This window comes from Poromitra crassiceps, assembly GCF_964638095.1.
Source record: "Poromitra crassiceps genome assembly, chromosome: 19".
Lineage (NCBI taxonomy): Eukaryota > Metazoa > Chordata > Actinopteri > Beryciformes > Melamphaidae > Poromitra > Poromitra crassiceps.
Genome location: NC_139646.1, coordinates 12,659,051 through 12,685,215, shown reverse-complemented (window position 1 = coordinate 12,685,215; position 26,165 = coordinate 12,659,051). Strand labels below are relative to the sequence as shown.

Below are 26,165 nucleotides of genomic sequence, written 5' to 3'. Positions count from 1 at the left end.
TCAACCCTTTGATGGTATCAGTGCTATTGCGATATTTTATATCAAATTAAATGTATATGTTTCAGCTGTCAAACTAAGTGAGCACTTTAATTGGGCACAGTGAGTGAGTGAACTCCATAACGTTACCAATAGAACTACAATAGAACAGTGACATTTATTTTGAAAGTGCTCGAGTTTGCACTTTGCACCCAGGAACTTGTAACCCTGGCTTGTTCCGGTGCTTCAGGGCTTGATAGTGAACTGATATTAATTAAGGCTGTGTGTGTGCAAACTTTTAGGTAAGTTTCGTTGATTTAGTTACATCTAGTTTAATGTCCAGTTGAGAGCGCGGGATCGAGGTCGCTATTTCCCTAAAATAAAATAAGTTAACGTTAGACTAGCAAATAGCTAGCACGCTAGCGTTAACAATGGGAGCATAGCCTACGTTAGCTAGCTTTCAATGTGAATTATGTTTTGGAGGTAGCATTGCCATGTAATAATGATAATAATAATATGCATTTAAAACAAGGGGACATCTTGCGATGGCATCACACACCGACGCTCGCGAAACGAATGTTGGTCAGAGGAGGGGCGGGAGGTGGTGTTGACAGACGGACAGAGATATGACTGGCAAAGTACTCACGAATGCAGATTTGATAATCTCTTTTACCCCATTTCATCTTTTCCTCGTACAGAGGTTCTCCAAGTCGTCTGCATCCACAATCCACATCCCTCAAAATTATCAACAGCCATGGATCCAAACAGTAAGAGAGATGGTGGGGTGAGGGGACACATAAACAAGCTATTTGTTAACTTAAAGGTAAATATGCCATCTTGTTGGCAAACAGAGAGTTGGTGAACAAGCAAATGGCAAGAGCTTGAATGTCAACATAATGTGTCTGTCTGCCACATTACAGCTTCATGATTTTCAACATAATGTGTCTGTCTGCCACATTACAGCTTCATGATTTTCTCCCCCACAACTAGGTTGACACTGTCTCGGTTGCTCAACCTCTTGAGCTCACTCTCTCTGCCATTTGTAATGACATCTTTCCCTCTGAACTCTCCCACAGCCAACCCACAGCTGATCATGTGTGAGGTTTGTGGAACCTACTTCGAGACTCGACGGGGGCTCTCCAGCCACTGCCGCCTGCATCTACGGCAGCTCGGCGTGACGCTGTCGGAAAGCAGCGGAGCTCCCATAGAACTGCTCTACCAGATCATCCAGGACAGAGATGGCTCCGTCCCCGACTTCAAAACAGGGTTGAAGTTAAAAAAAGCAGGCCAGCCGGAGCACAGGAGACTGTCAGTCCCACAGGACAGGGGCTCCTCCTCCTCCAAAACAGGGGGTAAAATCACCACGACGCCAACTTCTCAGGGATCGCCGGCCAGCTTGAAAGAGTCAACGTCCCTCCTCCCCTCGTCCTCCTCGACTCTTAGAGCGTCTGAGTCTAGAATAAGTGAAGACAGCAACTCATCCTCCATAGGGCTTCACCAAGCCACAGCCAAGCCGCTCTGGGCACCGCAGGAAACCGATGCCCCTCTCACCTTCGGTATGGTTGAACTCCTGTGTTAAAGACATGTTGAAACTAAGGAGGGGTGGAGCAGCTGCCTGTATGTGCATGAAATACTGTATATGTTTTACTAAACTTTAATACCACTGTATGAACAGAACTTTCACATACCTCATGCAGCTACATGGCTGTTGAGGCCAGATAATTGCTAATGTACATTTTTGTTTGAATGATGTACACACACCACTGAATAGTCCACGTTTGACTTAGTATATTATGTATACATTGTATGTAGTATTTAATCCCGAAGTAGTATATTCGTGTACACAGCAGTGTTACAAACAGAATATATCTTCAAAAGGGTACACGGGCAAACAAAACGCTACGCGCGTTTCATCCACACAGGGTCTTCATCAGGCTGGAGACCCTGTGTGGTTGAAACGCGCGTAGCGTTTTGTTTGCCCGTGTACCCTTTTGAAGATATATTCTGTTTGTAACACTGCTGTGTACACGAATATACTACTTCGGGATTAAATACTATTCTTGAAAAATTCAAGGAGCTCCCTTCTTATTTTTGTTTACTACTTTGCCTGCTGAGCTGCCTTGGTCCACAATTCTGTGTTCCTTTACATTGTATGTAGTACATAGTTGTATGTTTTTATGTGTATTTGTATGGTTTGTTTTGATATACTGTAGATGTATTTGTCTTTCAGGGACTCCCCATTAATCGCAAGGGTTTTATCCTTTCAGTAAAGTTCAATACACATTTCTCACCCCTTGCTCCCTTCCCCTCTCTTCTTTCTACATTCTTGCAGCGTCGCACACCAACCAGGAGGTTCACGTGTGCCAACTTTGTGGCTGCTGGTACGAGACACGCAAGGGCCTCTCCAGTCATGCTCGTTCCCACCTGCGCCAGATTGGTATATCAGAGAGTGACACCAAGGGCAGCCCCATCGACTTCCTTTACAAGCTCATGGCGGCCGAGGACCTCAAACCCATTAGCAGTGAGCAGCAGGAGCAGTGTGTCTCACAGTCGTCCTCCACCAAATCCTCCACCAAACGCCCCTCTCATCTGTCCCCTCCACCCGTGTCCAGAAAAGCCCTCTCCTCCGCCGCTCTCCAGTCTCCCTCTAGTAAACGAGCTAAAGTGTCAGAGGAGTTCACCTGTGTCCTGTGCGGGGAGGAGTTTGAGAATCGGAAAGGCCTGGGCAGCCACTCGCGGTCCCACCTGCGTCAGTTGGGGGTGTTTGACATGGAATGCTCTGCTATCGACACTATCCAGGAGCTGGTCAGCAGTGGCGTGTTGCCTGGCGTACAGCCCCGCAAAAAAAACACCACCAGCAACTCATCTGCGGCACCATCTCCAGCTCCAGCGCCAGGCCAATCCCCATCCCCATCCCTCTCCCCTTCCCCTGCAAAGTCCACTCAGGACTCACCTCTCGCCTCTGTCAACCGGGCCCCCAAGGCTAAGAAAGGCTTTCGGCTAGCAGTGGACCCCCTGCACAGGAAGCCCAAGCCTGAGCCCATGGAGGTTGAGATGTCTATTCCACAGCAAGGATGCAGCAGCAGCAGCAGCAGCAGCGCCTCCACTCAAATTTGGCCTCGTCTTGCCGTTAACCCCGCATCTTTCAGTGCAGGTAAACTAGGCAGCCATATCTCAGAATTGCTTTGGGTTTTTTGAACGATGAATGTTATATGTGCTGTCATTGTTTGATATCTTTAAAATGTCATGGCTGACTTTAGCAATTCAATTCATTCTTAATTTATACACTCAGTAACTATATAATTTACTCTTGCTATTTTGCATTTTTGTTTATTTACTCATGTTAGTTTTGTTGGTTTATGTATGTATATATGTACACTGCTCTGCAAAAGTGTTAGGTACATGCAAAAAGAAACGCAACGCAAAGATGCATTAAAAAATAATGAAAAGAAAGGTTTCTGAATATAAGAAAATTGACTGTAAACCAATGTTCTGACACACTAATGCATAAAAAAAGATAGGATAAACATCAAATACAAATTTTATATATAAACAAAAAATCTAGAGTGCCAAACACTTTTGCACAGTATTGTATGTATGAAACCTTTGATCTCCTACTTTCCTACCCTTCCCCCTCCCCCATTTCTCAGTGTCATCCTCTGATGTAGAATCTCTTCCCATCGTCCTTTGCGAATTCTGTGGCCAGTGCTTTGATACCCGCAAGGCCCTGTCGTGCCACGTCCGTGCCCATCTGCGCCAGCTTGGCCTCACCTGGTCAATCAAAACATCACCGATTGACCTCCTTAGAGAGTTCATGGCACATGGTGAGAAAGTCCAAAAGGACTTGTCCTTCAGTGCAAATTCAGCATCAAGCAAGGCCGGGCAGGCCTCTCAGGGCTCCAGGAGGTCACTGGACAGCCTCCTGTCGGCAGATCCAGCCACCAAGTCCTCTATCGCACCCCTGGATTTTTCCCTGAAAGAGAAATCCCCCTTTGCCAAGAGTGCGGCCTCACATACTGGTAAGCCCTTATGTTTGTGCTTATTTAACGCCATGTGCAATGCAAATTAGGGGCGGGCACAAGCGCATGCCTGTTATAATTGTATTGGGCATAGGCGTGCCACATGTCAAAGCAGGCGTTTCAGCGCTAAAATGTGGGGATAGATGGCATTATCCTATCGTCAGCAGCGCACAATTACTTTGCGCTAAGAGCTTTGAAAAGGACCTCTTAGCGCTAAATACCTCGCTGCGCTGGGAGCGCACCATAATCTCCCTGCTGCGCAGCGCAGTGCAAAGTAATGAATTCCTTTTGGATATGTCATTACACACAGCCTTGCCACGCCAGGACATCAAATTCTGCTGCTAAAATTGGGTATTAGCAGATAATTCAGTGAGGCAATCAACTATAACTCACTGAGAAACTTTTATCACATCGCAAAGAGGGAAATTAATTGAGAAAACCTGTTGGACAATGGACATAGGCTATTCAACTTCACCTATCCCATAACCCGGAGGGTCGTTGGCACCACAGACAATCTGTCAATAAGCTCTCTCCATCTCTCTGTCGTCGCACGACAGCGATCGCGAGACGGGAATCTGATTGGTTTTGATTGACGTAATGCCCAGCATTGCCTGGCCACACCTGTGAATAATTCTGGTACTTAAGACCACCCAAATCCCGTTTGCGCAGGCATTTTGGGGGCGCAGAGGATTTTGGCGCGGCTCTAATTTGCGCCTGCAGCACGTGCCGTGAACGTTTCCGCATCCCCGCCGAGAATTGCATCCCCAACATATTTCAGGGCTGTTTTAACTTAGAAATCAGGGAGGTCACGTCTACCCAGACAATTATACCACCTTTAAACAGTTACATTTCTGTATAAATCATTACAATATGCTCCCGTGAGGTGGGGATGCTGCCGGGTGGTGGTGCAAAACTCAGCATAACACCTGGACAAATGCGCAAGGCAGACCGGTATCTTCCTTGCCTTAAAGGGATAGTTCAGTTTGTTTGAAGTGGGGTCCTATGAGGTATTCTCATACAGTCAGTGTACTGGGTAACGCACTCTGGAAGCATCGTGCACCGAGATAGGAGAACAGAAAAAAAAAAAAACAGAAAATATACATGAAATGCTTCCATACTGCTCACCTGGCGTAATCCAAGTCTCCACAAGCCCTGAGATGCCAAGTTGCCTTGAAAATATTTCATGTACACCCTGTTTTTAGCTGAATCTCAGAATTAAATGCAGCCACAAGATGTACACTACGTTTGGAGTAATGGATGCGATTTACCTTTTATCAACTGGAAAACTCATTCTCTTGCTGTTACTATGCTATTGGTACTGTTTTCTCCACCTGCACGGCATTGAATAGTTCAGATACGTTCTCTGGGAGCTGTTGAAAAGCGTTCTGGGAAGTGTAACAAATCACTAAACTGAAGTAGAAGTGGTTGAGGCAAGTTGAGGTACATCAAAAAAGTATGTTATGTTTTATAATATGCTTTACGTCATTCATTTACAGACTAGTTTAAAGGTGCTGTAAGCGATTCTGGAGGAAGGATTGAGTCAATACGGTTCTCATTCCCAAGTAGTCAAATACTGACACTTTGGGTTGGTGATCCGGTCCAGAACACCAACCCAAAGATGAGAACCTTGTTGACTCAATCCTCTTTGTGGAGTTCGCTCTCCTGAATGGATAACGTCCGCAAAGCAGAGGGCCTGGGAGACCCATGTTACTGAACAAACACTATATCAGTGATTGCTGTCAGAATATAGAGCTATTTGTCACTTATTTTACCAAAAGATATATCACTTACTGCAGCTTTAAATATGTATCTCCAATGAAAATATACAGGTATTCTGATATATTCCATAATGTGTACTTCTCGTTCTCTTCAGCCATGGTATCAGACACCTGCTGTGAGCTCTGTGGGTTCACCTTCGACAACCGTAAGGCCCTGGCCAGCCATGCACGGGCCCACATCAGACAGTTGGGTGTGACGGAGTGGAAGACAGAAGGGGCGACGAACTCACCCATCGAATTCCTCAGCGAGTGGATCCAGAAGGAGCCTGGCAAGGTGGCACAAATAACCAAACGCTATCAAGTGGGAGAACTCTACATCAAGAAAGTCGGCTCTTGCCGCATTTTAGTAAGTACTAGTGCAGTGCCCGTTCAAAACGTGCCTCTCCGGAACGACGGGCCGATTGCTGCTTGCAGCTTTCTCAAGAACCGCGTGTGCCCCGTACCGCTTGAGCCCCACTGCTTCACTGAGCAGTCCGTTAATAGCGGACACTTATTGCCTCATGATGACATGCAGCTAGACTGCTCTCTCTCTCTCTCTCTCTCTCTCTCTCTCTCTCTCTCTCTCTCTCTCTCTCTCTCTCTCTCTCTCTCTCTCTCTCTCTCTCTCTCTCTCTATCTCATGCTATAGCGGACGGCACCGCTGTAAAATAAAATCATTAGAATTCTTATGCACACTAATAAACACCCAGCTTGCTGTCATGCATGGCAGACACATGCCCAGTGTATGTGAATGGTCATGTAGCTGGTTTTCAGGGGAGCTTTATGGACGGAGAGAGAAGGACGGAGAAGGTGAGTGTGGACAGAAGGTTTATTCTGCTCCATTCATGCAAAACGGCCTAGTGAGTTTGTAGCCAGACAGAGCCTTGAAGCCCCCCCTCGCTGTGATGTGACAGTGTTTGTAGCAAACAGCCCGCGCTGCACTCAGACAACGCTGAGCGGCAGCTCGCTGTTCAAACAGCCCGCGCTGCACTCAGACAACGCTGAGCGGCAGCTCGCTGTTGACCTCTTTTAGTCAAAGTTGATTAATATTGAACATGCAGTGCGTGTCCAAATTGCACCAAACCTGACACTCCCCAGCAATACACCCAATGGCCATTCTTCTGACTTTTTACCCATAAAAAGTTCCTCTCTTGTTCTTGCACGAGCAGTGTGTTGAGTCATATCAATTCTCTTCCAGACAAAGAGACCTGCCCCTTCGCCCTCTCTATCCACAGACACGGAGTCTGTGTCTGGCGGGAGCCGGAAGCCAGAGCACAGGGTGGCCAGGGAGGAGCTAGGAGGTGCCGCTGGGTCATTCAGAGCAGCTCAGGAACGAGCGCAGGTGGAGCAGGGCCACACACACAGGCAGGCAGTCCGCGCTGACCTCGGGGTGCGCTCCCCAAGAGGTAAGAGATGGACGTGAACATCCTGTAACAGATAACAGGGTTCCCATTGCCATGGAAAACCTGGAAAACTCATCGAATTTCAAAATGTCATTTTCCAGGCCTGGAAAAGTCATGGAATTAGTAAAAGCCTTGACAGTTTTGGGAAAGTCATAGAATTTTTAAATAAATTGTTACAGTAATGAAAATTCATGTAATATGATGCAGTGACTCTGAAGCACTAAAATGCAATATAAAGAGCTGTATCCTATTTGTCCAGTGTAGTAATAACTTCTGGTATTGATTCAGTCACATTACATGGAAATGCTATTATCGATCCTTGAAAAGTTATGGAGAAGTTTTGAAATGTTATCATGAGAATGCGTGGGAACCCTGAGATAAACCAATTCTCTGTTTTCTGTTTACAGTATCTCTGTATCACCTGGTCTCTCTCTCTTGTGTTTTCAGGGTTCTATCCACCCAAACGCTTAGTGTCTACAGGTGCAGAAAACCCTCTCTCTCTTGTGTTTTCAGGGTTCTATCCACCCAAACGCTTAGTGTCTACAGGTGCAGAGAACCAGGACAACTCCCAGCAGTCACCACGCACTGGGAACATCCCGGCTCTGCTGCCCAAGCCGCCACTTACCCCCCTCGTCAAGCTGGTGGGCAAAGTCTATTCCCTCAAGTGCAGGTCAGTCTCTAAAGTTTGGAAATAAGACGCCCTCATTGCATGTGTACTCAATCAAATATTGCCTTCCAGACAACTGGGACCTGGCTGTTTCCCAGTGGAAAAGTCCCACCCCCCACCTTCAAAGTGTTCCAGTGGACAAAGGCAAAACGCTAACGAGAAACATGGTGGACCCGACCGCGAAAAACCTTTTTTTGTCTGGCAAGTAGCAAGACAGCTTAACAATGAGCTGGGGGTACGGTGGTGCAGTGGTAAGCGCTGTCGCCTCACAGCTCGAAGCTCCTGGGTTCGATTCCCACCTGGGACGCTGTGAACGCTGAAGGAATGCGTGCCTGTCCGCATGTCCTCGAGTGCCCACCGCCCGGGTGGGGTCGTCAAAAGGGCCTTTCTGTGTGGAGTTTGCATGTTCTCCCCGTGCCTCCCGGGGGTTTCCTTCATATAGGAACCCCTTCACCAAAACATGCAATATCCTGGTTGCTAATGTGGTTCCTCCTCTGGTCGTTAAGGGCGCCTGTTCAGCGGAAGGGGAACTGGTTGGAATAGCGTGATCCTCCCACGTGCTATGTCCTACTGGTGAAGCTTCCCCTGTCAGGTGAAAAGAAGCGGCTGGCTAACTGCCCATGTCTCGGAGGAAGCATGGAGCCAGTTTTCGGCTCTCCCCAGATCGGCAGAGGCTGGAGTAGCAACCAGGATAAATATAAATTAGCACTAATGGGGGATAAAAATGGGATAAAAAATCGATAAAAAATAAATAAAATAAAAATGAGCGGAGCACCCTCGCATATTTAAATGAAAATGAGTAGTGACAACAATGTATAAGGTAACAGATTCCATTTTCTTTTAGGCACTTCATTCTTGGGACTACATACTCCATGGTTGCTGCCATTGTTGTGTGACGTCAAACAACTAATTCCCTGCCTAGTCGGGGTAGATTCCCCCCCCAGTTTTTAAGTCGGAGCTCCGACTTTGAGTGGCGTTCCAGTGCACTTTTTCTTGTAGGAGGTCGGAAAGTCCGAAGATCACAGTTGTCTGGAAGGCAGCAAAAGTATTATTGGAACTTGCACACACAAAAAGTAGGGGGGCTTTCCCACTTGTGCTTTTTTCAAAGATCATTATTGATCTGTACAGAAACCCTAATTTATTTAAGAAACTAACAAGAAATTGCTGTACTAGATATGCAGATTGAAAAGTATAGCTCCAGATCAATCTAATAAAATATGCGAGTGAAGGTAGTTGTTGCCTCGTTTATGCAGTGACTGTGCGCATCATACCGCTCTTTGCCCTTCTGTTGCGCAGGTTCTGTGACGAAGTGTTCCATGGACCTCTGTCCATTCAAGAGGATTGGATCGCCCACCTCCAGAAACACATCCTGTCACTGGGCTACAAAGGCAAAGCATCTCCCTCTCCTCCTAAACCAGTGGCTGCTCCAGCCCTGCTGGATCCAGTAGCTGTCTAGTCCACTCACTGTTTCCTAATGGATTTGAGCGCGGGAACATGGGAAGTGTAACATGGCACAAACAACAGCCTGAGGGAGAGACAATGACTTGACCCATTTAAAAAACGTTTGAATAAGGTAGCTAATGATTGTGGTGGGGGTAGTGAAGGATAAAGCTTGTTTTCTGTGTATTTCTAGGTAACTATGTACTGTGTTTTTAATTTTCTTCGGTTGCACGTGCTGCTATGAATTGTCAGAAAAGATTTCCCCTTTGTGTCCTGGAGAGGGCGAACGTGAGCCGCTTCAGAAAAACAGCAGGACGCAGTGCAAACCTCTCAGGTGAGGGTCAGTAGACAAGCAGAGATCCGATGACGATGCTGATCAAACACCGGATTCTTCCTCACACTACACACATTCCTTCCATTTATACACTTAATGTGCATTTATTGAATGTGATTTGATTTCTCGCCTACTGAACAGCAGACTGCTCAGTATTTCACTATAAGCTCTTTTCTATCTTTACATTGAATCAGTCTTTTAGGAATTCATTTTTAACACGTTTCTTTTTATAAAAGTAATTTAGAACGCTTTTTTTTTTTTTTTTTTTCCTTTTTTCCATAAAATAGAAATGTTAACATGATATTGATACCATATCATCCGTTTAGTCCAGCAGAATGTCCTTTTCTTGCCATTATTCAGCTACAGCTGCTAACCAAGTACTGTTAATACTCAATTATTGTTTAAAACAATTTAATTCTATCTTCTACACTATATGAATATATACGGAACTTGTGTTTTTATTTACAAATCCATAAACGGACCAGAATCTTTTACCTTGCCCCCTTAAATTTGACTTTTGACTGAAAAGTTCAAAAGGTCATACTTAAAATGCCAAACACTTCTGACAACCTGCAATTTCCCAGACTCCAGGCAGTTAATCTCGAATATATAAAACATCTACTTTCACATTGACATTTCCAAATAGAGGCTCAAACAGGACCTTACAGATGGACCAAACAGATTGTAGTATTAATTCAGCACATATCTCTCTCTCCCTCCTACTCACACTACACTGATGATCTCTTTCTGTATCAGACGTATTGTAATTCGTTTTTAATTAATTGTCCTGTTATGCATCTTATCGTTTCCCTACTCCATCATGATGTTTCTGTTGTCGTATACATTCTGTTATCCAATTATACAGTTGTCCCTTAGCTTGTCATCTTTTTTTGACGAATGCATTTAATAGGGTTTAAATTTGACTTGACAAAAGTGTACAGAAAATCAACTGAGCAACATAACATAACTTGACATGTAATGCTTTTGTTGTTTTTAGCTAAGATATTTGTATAACCCCCCACCACCACCCTTTTTTTACCCTTTTTATTTTTATTTTTTTACCATGTGGTCATTCATTCAGTCAGTCAGGAATGGATAACGGTGATGATGTCATCAGTGATGTCATCAGGCTTTAAACCTGCCAAACTTGGGCTGTTGGAAGATGTAGTTTTCTTGAATGGGCTTGAGTTGCATGGGGTCGCCTGGTTACTACATGATGCACGTGGTCCTGGTTTAATGTTCAAGGAACAATTACAGGCACGTTTGGGCAAAAATTCACATGTGTTAGTAGTACTTTAGGAAGTTTCAATATGAGACTACTGTTAGCATATTGGCTCTAAATTGCTGCATCACATCAGTTAGTAAGATGGTTGTTTATTGCTCGAGTGACCTCACTGATGACATCACTCACTGATGACGCCACAATTGCTCAAGTGACATCACTAATGACATTGAGTGCTCGAGTGACATCACCGATTACATCACCAATTCTATAGGCTACATAAGTGTTATTAGTGATTTATGCCTACTGAACAGTGATTGACATGGCAGCCAATCGAGCAAGTTGTGAACCACGTCAGAGAGGTGTAGGAGCTGAAGACGAACAAGACGAAGAGAATGGCAGCTCTACAGACTCGTCGGTCAGAGAAAGGAGACAGAGGGATAAGGAGGAGCGTCTGTCTCTGGTGTTGTGGAGGAGGCCTGTCACAACACTACATTACTTCATCCTGGTGACCCTCATCCACTTAAAAGAGTACATTAAAGCTTTGGCAACGACAAGGCACCGTGTTCTTATTTTTGGTGTTGTGTTTCATCTTCTCGGTTCCCTACTCCACGGAGGGAACACACCAGACATGTCAATTACCTGGAGAAGAAGTTCCTATGGTGTGCATACTGGGTCGGCCTTGGGATCCTGTCCTCAGTCGGCTTTGGCCTGCACACCTTCGTGCTCTGTCGGAGTCCTCACATAGCTTCAGTGACCCTGGTACCCAGAACAGATCGCCTGTCCCCAAGGTGGAGGGCGGCATCTCTGTCTGGTCCATCATTAGCTTGGGTAGTCCATCATGTCCAAGGTCCGCCTGGAGGCCTGCATGTGGGGTTTGGGCACGGCCATCGGGGAGCTGCCACCGTATTTCATGGCCAGGGCGGCCGGTCAGTCTGGAGTTGATCCAGATGACGAGGACTATGAGGAGTTCAAAAAGACACTGGAGCAGGCTGAGGGTGCACAGGATGTTGTCACAAGAGCAAAATTGATAGTCCAGAATATGGTCCAGAAAGTAGGATTCATTGGGATCTTGCTTTTTGCTTCAATCCCGAATCCTCTGACCTGGCTGGAATGACCTGTGGTCATTCCCTGGTCCCCTTCTGGACCTCCTTTGGAGCTACGCTGATCGGGAAAGCAATCATCAAGATGCACTTACAGAAACTATTTGTTATCGTTACCTTCAGCAAGCACATAGTGGAGCAGATGGTGTCACTTATTGTGTCTGTGCCCAAAGTAGGACCGCCCCTCCAGGAGTTATTCAGTCAGGCCCTTCAGCGCCCTTCAGGCACACCAGCGGGTGAGAACTTGCTGTCGTGGGGGGTTGAGAGTTTGGCGCTGGCCATGATGGTCTGCTACTTTGTCTGCTCCAATGTCAACTCCATAGCTCAGTCAGAGCTACAGCAAGCGGCTGCAGCAGCGGCACTCAGATGAGAAAACCATGGGATGCCGAGACAGAGTGGTGCGAGCATCCAAGTGACTGTTTCTGCTGCTGAGAAGGCCCTGTCTGTGCTGCTTATTCTGTTTGTCCCTCTTCAGGTTCCATAGGTTCTCCCTCCCCTCTCATTGGTTCTGCTGCTGATCTTAATGTTACTTTAACGATTGAATTAACCCTTTCATTGACCTCAGAAGTAAAGCAGCAGCTTGGTGGCGACTGCTATTTGTTAGTTTTTGATTTCTAGACTTTATTGTTATTTAATGTTTATGGATGGATGGATCTTGATTTGTTTATACAGTATGATGCCGTTACGATGAGGATGGGTTTACCTTTTATTCTTTTCTTGTAACTTTCCTCATGTTTTTCTCCTTTTAGATTTGTCTGTTGTCTTCTTTTTTTTACGATGTGCGCAATGTCAAGAGAAGGCTTTTTGGGGTGAGTCATGCATTCATGCATTCAGGAACGGATAACATAGGATATCATCAGTGATGATCTCATCAGTGATGTAATACATCCTTCCTGGCTGAGGCTACTATATAAGTGGTGGGAGTATAAGTTAAGGGGACAATGTAGTTTCTCCAGAGTCTGAGCTCTGTCTGTGGTGGTGTTGCACGTGGTCCTGGGCCGAATTTGCCCTTGTTTAATCTAACCTGCACATATTGATTGCATCTCTACTTTATACTTATATTATGTTTTTGTATATATATTTTTGTATCTTATCATTTTTTTATTCCTACATTTTAGGTCTATATCACTGTGCAAACAAACTTCATCTATATTCTGTAATCATGTTAATCACTAGACGCCATGCCACTGGATGTGTCAATTTCTATTTATGTAGTTAAAAAACATGTCTCAATATTGAAGAGGAATTTTGAAGATCAAAATTAACTCCCTATGTTTTTGTCATTGTTCAAGGCATTTCTGGTATGACTTGTTACCATCACCATGAAGCATTGACCATGATGTCATCCATCAGTACAGTCCAAATAAAACATGACAACAACATAAGCTACAGCAGTTACACACTGTGTGTCTGTCTCAGTTACAAGGTCAGATTCATATAAGTCCATCACAGACCACTTCTCCAAAAGCGTTCTGTTATCTATGGCCTTCACTTTTCTTCTAGTCTGATTCCATATCATTGTTGTGTCTTGGGCTCAGTAAAAAAAAAAGCGTGACACTGAAGCTGATAAGAAGAAGAATGGTTTCTGTCAGAAGAATGTCTCAATACTGCGAGTCTATGAGCTCTGCTGTGGCCCAATCAATGATGGTCTGTCGCTCTCTCGCAGCTTCTTTCTGTTTTGGTAGTGCCTGTAAATTCAAGCTATTTTCATCCCTTGATTCATGCCTGAATTCCAAATATTAATTCCTCCAAAACTTCCAAAGGCAAACTACTCTGCCTCCCTGGTTCTGTAATAAGAAATGATTAGGGAATGAAATAAGATGTTTATTCCGAACTCTATCTCCGTTGTGTAAACTAACTGTTATTGCGGTAGTTTGAGACAGAGGATTGCATTCTTTAAATTTCCCAAAGTGAACCTTAGTTTATGCCAGCATTGATTTTGTATAGGTGTCAATTTCTGCAGATAGTGGATATCTGATTTTGCAACAAAACTCTCATACGGTACTATATTTCTCTGAGCTGTCACTGCTCTATATCCTGTTGTCCATAATGTCTATAGTTTGGCTTCTGATCTGCTGTTCTCAGCCTTGTATTTGGACGGATCATTATGTGACTTTGGCAGTCAGCCCTCCGTCCTTTATTGGTCTGAGCTAGACTGTTCAAATCAGACCCCCCTGATAAAAGGAGCCGGCTTTAAACACCTCGATTTCACCTAGTTCTAATCTAGATGATCTCTTAAGATCTTAATAAAACTGAAAACCATTTCAGTATAACATAGCATTTCAACATCTTTGAAAGATGGAAAGCAAATAGCAAAAAATATGGTTGTAAAATTCAGTTACTTTTCGATTGAGATCCATTCTAATTAATTGCTTACTTCATTGAACCAATGCTGAATGGACCCTTTCTTTCTCTCTCTCTCTCTCTCTCTCTCTCTCTCTCTCTCTCTCTCTCTCTCTCTGTGTGTGGTTCTCAAACTTTTTCACGTCAAGGACCCCTAAACTGACTTTAGACCATGGACCCCCACTTGATAAGATTTTATCCCAAGGTCCCCCATCTGATAAGATTTGAGCTTTTGTGAGTGACGACCGTCCCACTCTCCTGTGGCCCTGTCTTGTAGGAAGTGTTGAGGTCGTTAGGCTGCAAGACAGGGCCAGGAGGAGAGTCCACACTTTTAGATGTTTCATTACAGAAAATATAAAATCAAATACAACACGCTCAACAACTTTGCAGTATATGCTAACTGGGTGCTGGATCCCCATTATTAGAAAAAATGAACCCCATTACCAAAATAGTCATTCTGTCAGTGTCCATCACTGATGGATGGAATTGTAGTGAAAATAAATTATTACCCTTTTCTACTGGGGGTCTACCTCACTTTGAGAACCACTGCTCATCTCTCTTGCTCTCTCTGACTCAATTCAGTTACATTCGATTTGCTTTATTGGTGTGAATTTTATAAAGAAACAATATTGCTCAAATTTTCAGGAATGCAACAGCACAAATAATCACTAAGATAAAAAGATAACTTCTTATTACATGAGGAATGTGCTGATAAATATTTAGGACAGGAGAGAAGAAGCTGCTCCTCTGTTTGCTCGCTCTCTCAAGGACTAGCTGGTGGGAGTCTCTCTTTCTGTCTATCTCTGGTGAATCATTCTACACAATACAATACTTCCAAGGTATTAAATCTTGTGTCTGTTCTTCTGCCAGTATAGCAGGCGAAAGGATTTTAAGGAGCAAGTGAGAGACTTCCCACCTGACAGGATCTCACCAAGCCGTGCTGAAAGCCATCAATATCTCTGAATGGCTCAATCATAAGAGCAAGGGACCATTTCAAAGCACTTATTGAAGTGAGAGCCCAAATTAGCACCATATCTGTCTTCCCCATACAGGGCTTTGGGATTTTAGAGATCTGGCATAGTCATTTGCGGTGTGTGTGACTGTGGTTTATGGGTTTCAAATGGATGAGGATTCGTCGTGGCTCCATTCTGCAAGGAAACTGGACAGCGAACCTTCCCCAAGTACAGTGGTTATAACTGTTGACAGACACCAGGCATGATAGGCCAGGAATAGAACAAATGGTCTAAAGATTAGTGAAATATCCTACTCAAGTTGAGGTTTTATTTTGTAGAAATTTTCTTTAAGCAAAAAGGTAGAATTATTCGTGTAGAAATTTGGTAAAAGTCAAAAGTAAAATAAGTAAATAAAATAAGAGTAACGAGTTTAACGAAAGACAAATAACTTTTCCCTTGCAAAGCAAAAAGGACAACACAGAGTTCAAATGACGTTCATTCAATAAAAAAAACTAATAAAGAAACAGAATAAAGTGCAAAAACAAGGCAAAAGATGACTCCATACAATTCATGCAACATGTGTTTGCCTCACTTCTGATGCCAAAGAGAGCCTACAAAATGTGTACTTGGTAACAGATGTGATTTACAATGTAGCAAAGCTCAAGTAAAGGTATAATTACTAACTTCAAAAGGTGCACAACAATCTACTCAAAGAGATCAATGTAATTTGTTACTTCCACATTTGAGTAGTGGTGTTGTGTAACATTACAGCGTTGAGGATCAGACCACTCACTACACCTTCATCCAACTGGACTCTATTCCTGGACTCTGCTTTGATCTCAGTTTTACACACCGAGGATGAAAGATAGCCACGGCGTGTTTGCACACTGACCAGACGATTCTCAGTCCTAACACCAGCTGCAGGTCCAGTGATGATACTCACATATTGATACCAATATCTGGACACAGGCATGGCTATTTTAAGCAAACATATGAAGTATAATGTTTCCCTGACGGTATCCAGTCAACAACCAAGCCCTTCCAATAGTTTATTAAATCAGTGTTTACCCAGACTGCTCTTGTCTTTGAATTTATTTTCTTTTAAGTTAAGTTGAGTTTGAGGTTGTTATTTGAGAGGTAGCCATAGAGGGGATAGAGAGGGAAGGCTTTGGGCTAACCTCTGAAGGATTCATTCTTTCCTTGTTCTAGTTTGGCCATGACTCAGTGTCTGAAAGTGGATTCTCTAACATGCCTCCAGTATGATTTATAGTAGGTTCAGGGCTTGGCAGGGGATGGAGTTTTCTCAAACAGCTTGTGGCTTCGCAATCAGTCCTCTCAGAGGACAGATTCCCTCAGACTGTGCAATGCTGGCAGTGTTTTTTCTGTACTTTCCTGTTTTTGTTTTCTAGAGGTGTATATTTCTGTGTCTAAATAACTGTGTGTTGTGGGATTGTACACTTTGGGGTTTGATGTAAGAAAGCAACACCTTCTCGCACAGATCCTTTTCTCAGAAGCGACATAACCAAACAGCTGTAGGCCAAGTACAGATATACTGTATGCAACTACTATAATATTTGATTTACTACTTTAAGTTTCTCCTCAATATATGCTCCAGCAGAGACAAGGCTGTTAAAGTGTGTTCCTGAACTTCCTGATGCTGGACAGGTGTCTCGGGGCAGCTCAGATGACCTCACACTGCACCTGTGCTGGAGTTCCACCACAGACCACACTTGCTCCAGATCTGGGATCAGTGAAAGCGTGAAGTTGCATCTCCATGACAGTTCTTGAGCTGCTCTCCTTTGTTTATTGCCAGCATTAGCTGATTTTGACACACAAATATGAGACTGTGATGGAATTCCAAATATTTGATAATAAATTATGTATTTGTTTTATTGTAGCAAAACATGGAAATAAATGATATCTTTGTGGTGAATTGCTTTTGGAAAATAGCATTCCAAGCAGACACAATACAGAGACACATTGGACCAAATGTGACAGACAGACACCTGGCTACTCTGATCCACAGTACAGAGTACAACAGCATGATGACGTGTAAGCTTTTAATTAGAAAACTGCCCCTGCATTCACAATAGTTTTGAGATATTGGACATTACGGACTTCATATACATCTCATAGACAAAACCAACAAACTTCTGCATTTTTACCTTTTGTCCTTTTATGCTTATATGCATTATACAAATAATTGATGAACAAAGTCACAAATGGCCCATCTATTCATTTCCTAGTGTCAGTGACTATGGTTGTTCCAGTATCTTGAGCTTTGAGGCAAATTAATCCGAACATAGAAATCGAGAACAAACCGATCAGTAGTCAAAAATAATTTTTGACACAGGGTTGATGATCTCTCACGCTGTATTCCCGGTCACAGCTTGGAAGTCCCCCTTCTTCCCCGTGTGTGTGTGTGTTTGCTTGGGTGTGGATGTTGCATGTGTGCCGACAGGCGTATGTTCTGTATCTCTACATCAGCCCATGTATCGTGTGTCTGTGGCCGGCCGGAGTGGAGGGGTCAGACTGGGGTCAGATCTATTCCCCTCTTCATTCCCCTGAGCAATCTGTCCCGTCACTGCCTGGTCAACAAGCGGTGGAGCACAGAACAGAACGGGAGAGGACAGGGGAAGATAGGGTAATGCTTTAGATTACAGCCCGCAAATTACCTTGTAATTACGGGGTACAACACAACACCTGTAAGTACGGGGTACAACAAATCTACCCTGTAACTACACACCTGTACTTACAGGGTAATTACGGGGTACAAGAAGTGAATTTACCCTGTAACTACAGCGGACCAAATCTGTACTTACAGGGTAACTACGGGGTACAACACCTGTACTTACAGGGTAATTACGGGGTACAACACCTGTACTTACCACACCTGTACTTACAGGGTAAGTATGGGGTACAAGATGTGAATTAACCCTGTAAGTATAGGGTAGGCTACTGTACTTATATCTACCTATTACAACAGGATGTGAGCAACAGACAGACAAAGGATTCAAGGGCTTTATTGTAATATGTAAAAAATATCAATTTAGTTACATAGTAAGTACAGTGTAACTACAGGGGTGCGTGTTGTATTCTAAAGCAGTGTCAATTCTCCCGTACTTACATAATAAGTACAGTGTAACTACAGGGGCGCCTGTTGTATTCTAAAGCAGTGTCAATTCCCCCGTACTTACATAGTAAGTACAGTGTAACTACAGGGGCGCGGGTTGTATTCTAAAACAGTGTCAATTCCCCTGTACTTACATAGTAACTACAGTGTAACTACAGGGGTGTGGGTTGTATTCTAAAGCAGTATAAGTACAGGGTACCACACCTGTACTTACAGGGTAATTACAGGGTACAAGAAGCAAATTTACCCTGTAACTACATGGGACCAAATTTGTACTACAGGGTAGGGTACAACACGTTGTACCCCGTACGATAAGTACGGATCTTGTTACCCTTTTGTTACGGTCTAAATTCACATCTTGTACCCTGTAGTTACCCTGTAAGTACAGGTGTGGCACCCCATACTTACCCTATACCCACCAGAGAGGCTAATAGCACAGGCAGTCAGTGCGCTTTCAGCCATCAGTCTACTACTTTGCTATTCCCCCCGGTAGTGTGTCACACCAGAGAGGCTAAAAGTGCACTGGGTCAGTACGCTTTTAGCCTCTCTGGTCTTTGGGACTTTGTGCCCCTGGTAATCCAAAATAGACCAGAGAGGCTAAAAGTGCACTGAGTCATGTACAGATTTGGTCCCCTGTAGTTACAGGGTAAATTAACTTCTTGTACCCCATAATTACCCTGTAAGTACAGGTGTGGTACCAGCACAGGTGTGTACAGGTGTGGTCCCCTGTAGTTACAGGGTAAATTTGTACCCTGTATTGTACCCCGTACGTACCCTGTAAGTACAGGTGTTGTACCCCGTACTTACAGGTGTTGTACCCCATACTTATACAGGGTGGGTAAATTCACTCCTTGTACCCCGTGCTTACCCTGTAAGTACAGGTGCAGTGAAAGTGATAGGAGGTGTATTATTGCAACTTCAAGCAGCATGCAGTGTCACCTGTGATTTGGCACTGTACAGTAGGAGAAAAGCTCTCTGGACTGGTTTCAAAATGTCCTTAGTCTAGAGACTCTCTGTGTCTAGGGCAGTAAGAGCTTTTTAAGGTATTTGTGCCACTGACTGAACACACGTAACAATCTTTCCCATAAATAGATGGTTTGGTATTTACTAAACCATCAATCTATCAATGTCTGCATTGGTAGATGTCAGACCCGCCTGGCATCAGTGAGGTCCATGGGGACCTGGGACTCTTTGTTGAATGTAGTAAGGGGGATGGCAGTGACGGGACAGGGCCGAGGCTGGACTAGCACACATTCCTCAGTGGTATGAGACGCCAGAGACTAGATGCTAACACTTGTTATGCAGTCCATTTTTATTGACAGTGTTGATGTGGCTTCACTGTCTTTTGCTTAGAGACATGATCATATTTTCTTTATCAACCTAATAATAGAGATCTCTGCGTCAATGAGTAACTAAAGCGATGTTAATTCCCTCGTACTTGCACCCTCAGTCTGTTTCATTTACCATTTACTTTTTTTGGTCATAAGTTTTGAGCGCCTGACCCCAGAGTTAGCCTGGAGGTTTTCTGTTTGTTTTTTAACTCTGTTAAAACACCCCCGGGGCATCCCAATGCGTCACCTGGTGGATTGTGTACCACTAAAGGCTTAGTCCTTCGCATGGCCGACCCGGGTTCAAGTCCGACCCGTGGTCCGTTGCCTTTGCCTCCTTTGTCATAATTCTTGTAAATTCCTCACCCGCGCCCCTGTAGTTACCCTGTAATTACATGTAAGTAGGAGGGAATTAACATTGCTTTAGAATGCAGCCCGCACCCGTTCCCCTTTATAATAGGTACCCAATAGTTAAGGAGTAGCTACAGCATAAGTTCTCCTAAATTGAAATTAAATTTAAATTATTATTTCTCATAGGTCATATGTACAGTACCCTGTAACAACAGAATAGGTACCTAGTAGTTACAAAAATAGCTGCCGTATAATAACAGAATAGGTACCCTGTAGTTACAAAAATAGGTACGGTATAAGTTCTTTATAAGTCCCCCTTTATTACCCACTTATTAAATTCAGATTTTGTTACCCTGTACTTACCCTGTAAGTTCAGATTTTGTTACCCTGTACTTACCATGTGAATTCAAATTTTGTTACCCTCTACTTAGCTGTAAGTTGTGGGCTGTATTCTAAAGTGTTACCAAAAATAGCTTAACAGGGCAACACCTGTGTTATTTTATTTTAACAAGAGAACTGGAAGTGTGATACCTCCTTTGCTCCCTGGCTGTAATGAATGCTCAAGAGAAATTAATGAGAACCTGGACAATTCGCATTGTTATCATTCCTGCCAGCTTCCATTATAAGAGCGGCTGGTTTTCCTGCTGGGGAAAATTATGTGAAATTCAGGATTTGATGGAAAGAAAATAATAGAAAATTATCAAGGTTTTATCATACCAATAATAATTTGTCATATTTACTTGCTAAAAACAGAGGCACAGAGAAAGTGTTTGGGGGTGAATGCATTCATTTTGGTTATTTAAATTGGACTGTCATTAAACTAAAGGAATTGTTTGTATTATCAACCGACAAACTGAATCTCAGCATTTTCAACAAACCTCTGAAATCTCACACCCAACCAAAAAGGCCCATTGACTGAGTGAAATATATTGTTTTCCCAATCGCATACACACTATGCACACATAACATAGATAAGATCTCATTGCTATTTGCTATGCTGATACCTTTTTTTTTATCATGATCTATCAACTGAGACTGAGACTTTTTTTTAATCATTAATGAATGAATATTTGATGACACAGCTGCACAGTCATGGGCCTACGCCACTCAAGAGCATCATTGCCGTAGGTACGATGACTCACAACAGCTATTCTCACCAATAATTAGGAAAATGAGCATGGGTAAATGAAGCTAAATGTTGATGGAGAGTCACAGTTAAGTGGATGGTATTGATTGGCCACATTTTCCCTGGGAGCCAGTAATGTCTAATAATAATAATAATGTGTCTCTCCAGAATCTGATCTCTTTGAGGAAATGAAAGGGGATTATGGTGGGGAGGGGGCGGGGGTGTATTCTGCAGAGGTAATATTGGAACAGAGTTGTAACTTTCATCTAATTGCCACCTAATACTATAGTAATACTGCACACTATAGAAAATATCTGCAACATTATTTTCATTAGGTGGCTTTGGTTACACAAATCAATTGACTCAAAAGTGCAATTAAGGGTGCTTTCACACTGGCGCCCAGGTAGCGTTCACGAGCACACTTGTCCCCAAATTGACCCCAGTTTCGGAACGTTTTATGAGTATGAACGTTGCATTCCGTTCCGTTCCGCGCCTGGGCGTGGCTACATAAGGTGAATAGCGAGAATTATGCAGGCCACACTGATTGGTCTGATTAATGTAAAGGGCCTTACACAAATCAGACCAGCGGATAAGAGGCGCTTTTCAGATATCTAAGCACAAATAATTGCACGCATTGGGATGGTATGTGAGGATTTAGCACAGCCTAGTTTAGCATAAGGCACCATCCACAGGTGCGCCAAGGTGGAAAAACCAGCACAAAAGTGGCCGCTATCATGGCCAGAGCGCAAAATGAGTGCAAATTGGCAGCTGCGCTCGTCCGACAATAGCATCCGACGATAGCATACAGTAGACACACCGTTATGGCGCGCAAACCGGCCCGCAAAAAGTGGACAGCGCTGTACTAATATAGGGCCCTGTGTCTTCCTCTCTGTCTGAGCTGGTGATGGTCGGTGTTGACATTTTTACGCATTCCAGCAAAGGCATGGAAAATGTTATGGCATCAAAATATGAGACCAGTAGTTTTTACCACATCCAAGAAAAACATTATCCTGAGAGATTCATTCATTCTCTTTACCCACTTATTGTTATTCAGAGTCATGGGGGCTATAGGAACCTATCTCAGCATGCACAGGGCCGAAGGCAGGGAAACACGCTGGCCAGGTTGCCAGTCCATCACAGTGCTAACAGACACTGAGTCACACTCACTATGGGGAATTCAGCGTCTGATCCACCTCACTTGCATTGACTGTGGGAGTAAATCCACACAAACTCCACACAGAAAGACAAGAAGTCACAAAGTGCTTCACATAAAAACAAACAATATTAATAAAATAGAGCAGTGTAGGCAGGGGCATCATGCAAGCCAAAAATCTGAGGGGGCGACTCTCTCACTCTCTCACTCTTTGGCCGTGTTTTTTCTTTTGCCCTTTGAAGACAGATTTAGAGGAATATCTCATTTTAATTTAGCATTAGGATTAGACTGTTGTGATGTCATTCAGTTTTAACCATCAATAATTTTTATTTTTCTCATTAGAGTAAATACTGTATATTTATTTAGAGATTTCTGTCAATTATTTGACATGTGGCCCGCACTGGAATTGAAAAAAAGAAGAAGAGACAATTACAGTGCACCTGAACGCAACATGCAAGATACCCGCTGAATAAGTGTCCAAATGTTCATGTCATTCTGGCCTTTTTTGACATTTCAGTCTCTTAATCAAACATTCTCCAACAACTACATATTCTTGGTGGCAGTTGTTGAGAATGTTCGATTGGTGTGCCATGGGCTTAAGTCGCACACAGGGTGACTTTTGAGACTTGACTTGAGAATCATCCTCAAAAGTCTTGAGACTCCACTTGGACTTATAACATTAAGGAAATGTCTACTAATAATATTGTCAACTATCAATGGTGATATGAACGCAGGAGTGAAGATAAATACAGTACTTGCTTTGAATTCCTTGCAGTGTTCTAAGCAGGCCGGATGACATGCAACACATGATAGAACGCTCAATCATAAGAGACTTGACACTTGACTTGCACTTGCCCCTCAAAAAATGACTTGTGAGCATCTCTGGTTGCAATACCGCACAACAGTCTGTACGCTCAGATGAATGAGCTGAGCGATCAGATGATGTTTGAAACCCACATCCTACTATAAGCTGCTGAACCATTCGGCTCTCAGAATCTCCATCCCTCGCCAAGGGTTCAATTACTCCCCTCCCTCACATCGACCATTTTTAACCGGGGGAAGATATGATGACACCTCCAGAGGATTTTCTCCATCTCCCAGTGGAAAGCAGATGACCTGTTGGCTGTGTGTGTGTGTGTGTGTGTGTGTGTGTGTGTGTGTGTGTGTGTGTGTGTGTGTGTGTGTGTGTGTGTGTGTGCGTGTGCGTGCGTGCGTGCGTGCGTGCGTGCGTGCGTGTGTGCGACTGGCTGGCAACGACAGACAGGACACAGATCCTGGTGCAGGAGCACCAGGGCAATAACAGGCTAATCTGCTGTCAGGTGTAAGCCACACAAGATGGATATTTCACTTGCATTTCCGAGAACTAGAACTCAGAGCGTTTATTTTTTACCAGGTTGGAGTTAGCCAAGTCTTCCCCGATTATGACCCGTATTGGAGGGTCTGCGAATACAGTTGAGTATTTTATTACTGCCTGGGGAGATTAAAGGATATCTCTAATTTCTGTGGAAAGTCATTATAGCCATTACAGAATGCATGAGCTGCTGTGGTGGACACGGATAAATGCTTCCCATCACTGCGGACAAGAGGAAAAGTAATAAAATGCAGTGAGAATGTGTTTAGAATGTCCCATAAGGAGGATAATATGCACAGCACATTGTATACAGGTTGATCAGATTCAGGTACCAGGCTCTATTTATGCATTCAAAATGATTACGTCTCCCCCATCTTCCAAGCTGGCAGCACAAAGAGTCACCAAAGGCTAACGTAAAGATAAACACAAACAATTGTTTTCGCCCATTGTTTTTCATTCTCAGCCTGCCTCTCTGTATTTATATTTATAGCCATATATGTTGTCATATATATATATATATATATATATATATATATATATATATATATATATATATATATATATATATATTTGTATATGGCTCCACAGTGAAGCCTTTGACACAGCCCGATCTCTGCATTGTATGCAACTGATGCGGAATTGTTCCTCTTTTGCTCCAGAAAGACATTTCACAGACTGATTCAAACAAGTCATGCAAGCATATTCCAGGAAAGGCATACAGTAACTTGGTTGGGTTGTGACTTTGTGTAAACCGTGATAGCTTTCCTTCTTTCACCCAGCAACAGAGTGGAGTCACCGCAGAGTCACTTCCAAGTGCTTCATCTGAGAGTCGATGGGGATAAGGCAGGAATGTACTGAGAGACAGGAAAGTCCAATCCAATGCAATAGATCAGTGGTTCTCAACGTGGGGTCCGGGGATCCCCCAGGGGTCCTTGGGGGGGGGTTCCAGGGTGTCCCCAGCAAAAAGGGTGAATTTTTCTCTCTCACTATAATTCCATCCATAATTAACACAATAATGTATATGTTTTGGTCATTCTATAATAAAATGTAAAAGCAAAAATCTTATCAGATGTGGGACACTGGGACAAAATCGAATCGTCCGTGATCTAATTTGTGTCGGTTTTCCTTGGCGTGAAAAAGTTTGAAAACCACTGCAATAGATGAATAGAGCATTATGGGACAGTGGACAGACATGTAGGTCTAAACATGCATGCTCTCAGTTTTACTCGTAAATTCGACAATGAACAAACGATGATTGTTGGTATTTTGGGTAAAAGGCACAGTTGGGAAGTTAATTGGCGACCAAACGTTTGACTTGGAAATGGAAAACGAGCATTTTTCACCTTTCATGAGGCATAGTTCAAATTACAAGCCCTAATTTAGGCTACTTGTGTCTGCAAACCATACAGATCTAAACAGACCCTTTACAGCCTCAATATGCACGTAAAACTCTTGTTTAGCTTTGATATAGTAGGCCAAGTATCAGCTCAACCATTCACTTTGAGAGTAGAAAAGATCAAATAAAATGTCAAATAAAACAAAACGTAAAAAAGACGCGCACACACACACACACACACACACACACACACACACACACACACACACACACACACACACACACACACACACACACACAAAGAGAGTGACCTTTGTTCCCCTCATTTCTACCAACACTGACTGAAATGCATCAGATAGCAGTCATCAGACGCAAAAAAGTGAGCATTTGCGATCAAATCAAAGTTCTTCTCTCTGACTGTGTTTTCTCAGCTCTGTCAGCGAACAGTGAAAGTATACATTGGGCGCTGCTTGAACATAAAGTTCAGTGAGTCTCCAGAGTGTCACATAAACACATGACGCCTCTATGGTGCAGCGGGGCTCAGCGCTGCAGCACAGCTCCAAATATGGATCCAAAAATATTGGGGAGTGACCAAAAATCTCTAAAAGCTTGCTGTGTTATTTTATTTTCATGTTGTTTATAGCGAGGTCCTGTTAAACAGTGAGTAGAGGCTAGACTCCCCCCATGTTTTGTTCCCAGACAGTGAGGCAAACGCAGAGTTTGGCTCCTGAACAGCAGCTAGCTCATGTGCTGTTTATAATCAGAGTTTGGCTCCCGAACAGCAGCTAACTCATGTGCTAACAGGTGTGCATTTATTTCGCCTGTTTCTCCTCCTATCTGTCACTTCTGTTTCATTTTATGTCACAAAACAGCCCTCAGGAAGACGTTTTTCACCGTATGTAGCCCCGCCCACTTGACCCATTGTGTCACGACTTCCTGTTCAAAACGCCGGCTGTTTTACCTGCTCAAACTAGTCTGACTCACCTGGTCAAACCTAGTTGGACTCACATATGAGTCAGACTAGGTTTATGAGTCACAGGAAGCGTAAACACAGTTTGTCTGTACTGTGCATTTTGTTCTCTGTTGTATGTATGTACTGTATTGTATGTGTATTATTTGTTTGTTGTGTGTATTGTGTATTCTGGTGTTTATTGAATGCATTGCAACTTC

General features: G+C 43.5%; 1 protein-coding gene and 1 pseudogene across 2 annotated transcripts; both read left to right on the top strand.

Annotated features, from left to right (window-relative positions):
• The first annotated feature begins 220 nt into the window (after positions 1-220).
• On the top strand, positions 221-9,673 carry wiza (WIZ zinc finger a). The gene is made up of 9 exons (XM_083655785.1): positions 221-278; positions 675-743; positions 1,053-1,532; positions 2,309-3,130; positions 3,627-3,995; positions 5,869-6,119; positions 6,951-7,158; positions 7,669-7,825; positions 9,119-9,673. Exons 2-9 carry the CDS (start codon positions 731-733, stop codon positions 9,276-9,278), a joined length of 2,460 nt encoding a protein of 819 aa, XP_083511911.1. The 5' UTR covers positions 221-278; positions 675-730; the 3' UTR covers positions 9,279-9,673.
• Positions 9,674-10,750: 1,077 nt separating this feature from the next.
• Positions 10,751-12,302, top strand: LOC310794116 (vacuole membrane protein 1 pseudogene; annotated as a pseudogene). Its single transcript has one exon. The product of its transcript is annotated as a vacuole membrane protein 1 pseudogene (transcript).
• The last annotated feature ends 13,863 nt before the right edge of the window (positions 12,303-26,165 follow it).